The sequence below is a fragment of the Arachis ipaensis genome, chromosome B01 (genome assembly GCF_000816755.2).
Source record: "Arachis ipaensis cultivar K30076 chromosome B01, Araip1.1, whole genome shotgun sequence".
Lineage (NCBI taxonomy): Eukaryota > Viridiplantae > Streptophyta > Magnoliopsida > Fabales > Fabaceae > Arachis > Arachis ipaensis.
The window spans coordinates 25,372,310-25,379,193 of record NC_029785.2 but is presented as its reverse complement, the minus strand read 5'-3'; the positions used below and the strand labels follow the sequence as shown (position 1 = coordinate 25,379,193).

At 35.4% G+C, this 6,884-nt stretch overlaps 2 protein-coding genes across 2 annotated transcripts in view; one reads left to right on the top strand and one right to left on the bottom strand.

The window, feature by feature from the left end:
- Positions 1-2,499, bottom strand: part of LOC107617395 (protein SHORT-ROOT-like) — a 10,079-nt gene extending 7,580 nt beyond the window's left edge. The window contains exons 1-2 of the mRNA XM_016319156.2: positions 1,520-2,499; positions 295-963 (exon numbers count right to left, since the gene is read on the bottom strand). Coding sequence (XP_016174642.1) covers positions 317-963; positions 1,520-2,354 — 1,482 coding nt within the window. The 5' untranslated portion in view covers positions 2,355-2,499 and the 3' untranslated portion in view covers positions 295-316. The remainder of the gene's footprint in view (positions 1-294; positions 964-1,519) is intronic.
- LOC107648746 (lysine histidine transporter-like 2) lies at positions 3,267-4,438 on the top strand. The gene is made up of 4 exons (XM_016352578.2): positions 3,267-3,324; positions 3,462-3,585; positions 3,679-3,836; positions 4,135-4,438. Exons 2-4 carry the CDS (start codon positions 3,508-3,510, stop codon positions 4,436-4,438), a joined length of 540 nt encoding a protein of 179 aa, XP_016208064.1. The 5' UTR covers positions 3,267-3,324; positions 3,462-3,507.

Sequence of the window (6,884 nt, the reverse complement as noted above, 5' to 3'; positions counted from 1 at the left end):
TGTCATCTTGTCATCTAAAAAAATAGACATATTTAAATAATTTTGTAAAACTTTTTATATTATCGTTACATTAAAAAATTTAAAATACATAAGCAATCAATTAATTAATGAATAACTTTATACATACAGTTATTACAAATAATATCCAAAAACCACATCTATTCCTTGGTTAAAATATAAAAATAAAAAACAGCCAAAGTCAATCACAAAATATGTCAACAAAGATTGTTTTTACTTACTTCACCCCTTTTAACACAAGCCAAACTCCTATTATTATTAAACATATAATGATATCACGTTCGTTCTCTCCTTGCTTCTACGGCTTCCATGCACTGGCCCACACCACCGGCTGGTCCTTCCAACAAAGAAATACTCCGTTATCGGAACACTGTGCCATCGACCACCCTTCCCTATACCTTCTCAACAATGCTCTGACGTCATCACACACCTCCTCGCTAAACGGCATCCTATTCAACCCCCCACCTTCCCTCATTTTCTGTGACCATTTCACCGCCGTCTCCCTCCGCTCCACCGACTCCTCCGCCGTACACGCCACCAGGTCCACAATCGCCCTCCCCGCCGCCCTCTCCAGCATCAGCCTCTCCCCACTCGTCCTCGTAAAGCTCTCATCCAGCGCCTCCATGTAAACCCTAAACCACTTCACGCATTCCTCGAACCCTGTAAGGAACTCCTGGCCTTCGGCGCCAACGTCCAGATCCGCTTCTTCTTCCACCACCGTCACGATCCGAGGGTTTAGCCTCGCCAGCGAGGATATCAACGTGTCACGGTGGTTCCCGACGGGTGTGATCGCGTGCAGCGTGTTCACGCAGTTGATGGCTAAGGCCTCCTCGTTCTTGATGTCCAAATCGCCGAAGTTGAGATTGGAGAGATCGCCGACGTGGCAAACGACGTTGAATTTGAACGGAACTCCCATTAGCCTCGCAAATTTCTCCATCCTTGTACCTATTCATAAAGCAATCATAATCATGATTTAGATAGCAATAATAATATGGATTTAGTTTTGATTTACTTTAAATTAAAAAGAATTCGAGTATACTTAGATATACACCTAAAATTAACCATCAATATATAATATAAATTAAAAAAATAAAGTTAAATTACAAATATATTTACATGATTACTCATTTTAATGTGTACCTATTACTTTTGAAAAAAATTATACCATACTGCTAGATAGATTCAGACAAAAGAAAAGATTTTTACACTGTTAATTCATAAACTTCAATATAAAATATAAGATCTTCAATCAATCAATCAAAGCTAACTACTTTAAGTTCTAACTAACATATATGTACTCTCTTTTACGGATGCTATATGTTTATAATTATTTCTCAAATTATTGTAAAGAAGGTGGTTGGAACAGTAAAAGAAGAGAAGATGATTCATAAGTTGGTTCGTGCAAAAGTGAATGATGATGACACAAATTTAGAGAAGAAAGAAGAACACTAGAAAATAAAATAATCATGAATGTTTATAATTTTGCTTTTTGGTTGATCACCTATTTCCTTCATGACCCTCTGAACAGCGTCGCCAGAGTCACCAGGTCTGGTGGTGACGACGGTGGTTAACCGGAGGTTCGGGGTGTCGTCGCTACGAGTGGCCAAGGCTTCAAGAAGCGTTGGCCACTGTGTGCAGTACGTGTTGCTGAAATCCACAATGTGCAAGTTGAGCTCCCCATCGAGAGCCTCTAAGATGGCGCCATTGGACGCCACGTGTCCAAACGTGGTCCAGGGACTAACCTCCTGGAACTTGAGAACCGTCTTCCTGGTGGACTCGAAACAGCAAGTCTTGTCCGAAGCTAACGTTAAGGTTCGGTAGGTTCGTTCGCCGACGGTGGTTATGCGGCTGAACAAGGCTTGAAGAAAATACGCGGCGAGTTTTTGGTTTGTGTCGCCGTATGGAGAGCTTAGCTCGTTGAGCATCCATAGGAGTTGATGCAGTCGCGTGGTGTTGTTGTCAGCGATGGCACGTGCGGTGTCGAGGAGGATGTTGGGTGCCCACGTGCCTGATGAGAATTCAAAGTTGAAATCTGATGGTGGTGGAGTGGGTGGTAAGAATGATGTTGACGATAAATCATGATGAGTAGTGGTAGTGGATGATAATAAATGGTAGTGGGGTTGTAATTGGTTATAATAAGGGTAATATTGTTCTGGTTGCTTTGAAGAAGAAGAGGATAGGTCTTCTTCATCCATGAAAAAGTTGAAGCATTCTTCTTCAGCTTCTTCCTCTAGTTGGTGTTGGTCATAATAATAATAATAATTTTGATGAGAGTTGGTTGATGATGTTGTTGTGGAGTTTAGGGACGGTGGATCTAGCCTAAACAGCGTATCCATTTTTATCACACTATGAATAGAATATACTCACTATGGTAGTGAAGTAGTAGTGACTAGTGAGAGTGAGTGTGGTTGATTTTGTGCACAAGCAATAAAAGTATTGGGTGTAACGTGTTTTTAACGGTGTGGAATGGGGTAGCACTGGTGAATGATTGGTGGGAAAAGCTTTTCAATTTCGGTAGCTTCTACTATACTAGCTAGTTACTATACTTTATACAAAAGAACTTGATTAATTATAATAGCAATGAGTAGCAAAGGAAGGGGACTAAGCTAAGGGACCGATTAGTTGAAGTCAGGATTTAAGTATAAATGATGATCTATATGGAATGTAGTATTTGAAAAAAAAAAGGAAAATAAATATTACTAGAATTACAAAAAAAAGGGTGATGATGTGAAATGAACCCATGGAGTTAAGTATGAGTATATAAAGTTCCTTTTGTTTCAAAGAAGAAGATAAGATAAGACATTGAAAATAAGATATAAAAGATAGAGAGATAAAATTTAATATTTTTATATTTTATTTAATGATAAAATAGAATAAATTATGAAAATTTAATTTATTTTTATTTTTTTAATAAAAAATTTGAGAAAAAAATATAATTTTAAAAATTAACAAGAATAATAAAAGAAAAAATAAAAAATAAATTGTATCATTTATTAGTATTTTTATATTTTTTGTGTCAAAATAGACATAAAATATACTAATTTAATGTCTTTAAACACAATATCTCTGTCCATATCTTATCTGTGAAATATAATTTTATATTTTTGTATTTTTTTATCTCAGTGTCCCGTCTCTATAAACAAATAAACGTAGCCTAAACTATTCACGCCTTCCCCACAATTACTCCATCCAGCTTGTGATGAGCTCACAAAATTACCTAAAAATATATATAGCCGGCTTAACAAAATGCTCATTGTGTGTGTCAACACTTGGGCGGACTTCTCTTGACAGTCCCTGTCATAAGCAGTATTCTGTCATTGTGTGCTCTCTTTGAGTTCAAATTTTAATTTAATTAATTCAATTCAATGCAAATAAATAGGTTGTCATATATACTATCTTCCATTTTAGTGTCTTTGACCATTATTCTCTCCCTTCTCTTATAGATCAGATCAAGTGATTCATTCACAGACTCTACACAACTTGGCCACCATGGGAAGTGAGTCACCCACCAATCCAAACTCTATTAGTGAAGGGAATAGAACCGTTTATCCCATGTCACCACCGGAGGTATTATTTAACTCTCTATTGCTTCTATGTTCTTATTAAACGGAGTGATTTGTTGTAACTAACTCTGGGCCGTTGGAATTCCGTTTATAACAGATTGATAAAAGAACGGCAGAGCAAAAGGCAATTGATGATTGGCTTCCCATCACTTCTTCCAGGAACGCCAAATGGTGGTACTCTACTTTTCACAACGTAACTGCTATGGTTGGCGCTGGTGTCCTCAGCCTTCCATCCGCCATGGCAAATCTTGGATGGTAAACTCTATCTACTACTTTTGTAATTTCGATCACTAAACAAAACACTTCAACACAATAAAATTGAACAAATAAAAAACAAAAGAAAAGATTCTAAACTCTCTTTAAACTGTTATTTTTTAACCTAAAGGATAAGTTCAACACAATAAGGTAAAATACTATATTAACTAAAAAAATAAAAGAATTATATTTTTAGTAAATATAAACATAAATTATATATTATATATTTTTATGTGTAAAATATTTATAAATATAGATATGGTCAAATGGAAATTGAGAGAGTAATTAATGATTTCAGGGGTCCGGGTGTGGTTATCCTGATACTGTCATGGGTAATAACTTTGTATACGCTGTGGCAAATGGTTGAGATGCATGAGATGGTACCGGGAAAACGGTTCGACCGGTACCATGAGCTAGGACAGCAGGCGTTCGGCGAGAAGCTAGGGCTGTGGATCGTGGTGCCGCAACAACTGATATGTGAAGTTGGGGTGGACATCGTGTACATGGTGACTGGAGGAAAATCGTTGCAGAAGGTTCATAAACTTTTGTGCAAAAATTGCAAGGACCTCAAGACCTCTTACTTCATTATGATATTTGTATAATATATTTATCTATATATTATTTGTCAAATTGTGTTTTGTGTTTTTGTGTTTCTGTTTTAGTGTCTCATTTTTTTAAATAAATACAGCTTAAATTAGATAGTAGAAAGAATTACATGCAAATTTGGGGTTATAATATATTTATCTATATATTATTTGTCAAATAAAATGATGTGTTTTTGTGTTTCTGTTTTAGTGTCTCATTTTTTTAAATAAATACAGCTTAAATTAGATAGTAGAAAGAATTACATGTATGGATCAAATTTGGGGTAAAAGTATAAGTAATTATTGACACGTGTACCATGAGTAGTAACATATGGATTGGCAGTCAAAAGAAATTTTGAAATTAGATATTATGTGTTAAAAGTAAAAATTATCAAAGGTAATCAACTTATTCACATTTTCAAATAAGAATTTTAGGTTTGTCAATTTTATGACTTTCTGTTTTATTTATATTTTTGGAAAAAATGAAATTAAAAAGAACAATATTTTGGCTTACTTTTACATATTTTCTATTCATATAGTTAAAAAGAAATTGTAACACATTATCCATTGATTATATAATATGGACTCATTTTCTGGATAATCATTACAACTCCACACTGCGAAGCAACAGTAACTAGAGCAAAAAAAAACAAGAAGCAAATAACAAAGGGCTGGAGCTAATACATACTACAACTCCACCAATAAAATAATATGAAAGACTGCCTATACGAAGCCAACACCCACATACACCCTGACGCATATACCCCGTTATGTCGCTATCTTTAATTGAAATTTGAATTTTTCTTTATATAGCGATTGTGATGTTGTGCCTATTGTTTGTTGGGTTACATAGAAAAATATGTTTATTCTAAAATGAGAAATAGCCAATGATTTTGTGAAAAGGAAATATTAAGGGAAAAGGTGGAGTTGTGGTGAAGAGTTAATATTATTCTAAACTGCTCATAAAAACTTTTTGTTTATAATTTTATGTTGTATCGCAGTTCAAACACAGTTTATACACAGGATTAAGTTAATTTTATGAGTAAATATTATTTTTGGACTTTAAAAGATCTAGATTTAGAGATTAAAAAAATCTCAAAAGAATGATATTGATTTTGAAAAAATAATTTAAACATTCAATAAACCCTTAATTTATTTACTACAACAAAACAGCATTTTTGCCATATTTTTTTATTGTTTGATGACAGTTTTAATCGTCACTGAATATTTTTGCGATGATTAAAAAAAATGTCATGGATTTGAGGGTCGCCAGCTGACATAGTGACGGTTTTGGACCACCGTTGGTAAGAAGTGTCGCTAAACTGTTCATGATGGTTTTTGAAGTATAAAACCATCACTAATTTGTAATACTCGTCAAGGTATTTTTTACATTGTATTTTGCGATGTTTTGAAACTGTTATTAAATTAATAAATTTCGTGATAGTTTTTTTCTTAAATTTCATGATTGTTTTAAACTGTCATGAAATTTTTAGGGGACAATTTGAAATCGTCACTAAGTTACTAGTTCCTATAACAACTTTTAGATATATTTAGTGCCACTACAAAAAATACGCCGAGTACTGTCAAATCTACCGGCGGATTCATCAAATAAATCCATTGGTATGTAATTAGTTTACCGTCAGATTAACAGTCGAATTGAATTTGATGGTACAAACGGCGACGAAAAATTTTTACCGGCGGATTATTCCGCCCGATACTAATTACCAGCAGATTTTGTGTCGATTTTTCAATTAATACGACGAAACTAAGTTGATGATTACCGTCGGATTTGGCGCCATATTATGTTTTATGGCGCCCAAGTACAATTGGATTTTTTTGTCGGTAAATCCAACAGTAGTTGTGATTTTTTTTTACAATTAGCCCACAATTAGTAGTCAAATTAAAATTTTTGTTTACAAAATTAGGATAGAAATTCAAAATTACAAGAAATTAACTAATGATTTTATTAAATATCAATGGTCAAAATATAATAAAAAGTCAAACAAAGTAGAATACAATGAAAAATACATGAAATAAATCCAATCCTTAAATCCTAAAGATTTGAGTAATAGTCACGTCATCGTCGTCTTCCCCCTGCTGAGGCGGCGGAGTAGGTAGTGCTGACACTGTGCTCCACCAGCAGCGTTACTGCTGGTACCATGAGCGCCGCTGGTACCAGTGCGCATCTGCTCGTTATACACCTCCATTTGCTCTCGTAAATACTCTAGCCGCTCCAGCTTCTCCGTCAGATTTGAGCTGATGGCAGCGGCTCCTCCCACGCGTGCAAGAAGCTCATTATACCTCTGCTCAGACTGCTGAGCTTGTTGGTAAAGCTCCTGTGTGATCTTCTGCACCTCCTCCCTCAAGTCAACAACTTCCTCGAGATCGGCTGGGCTGGTGGCAGAGGCAGAGGCAGATTAAACCGCCAATGCGGAGGTGCAGAGGTCACTGGCAAAGAACAACC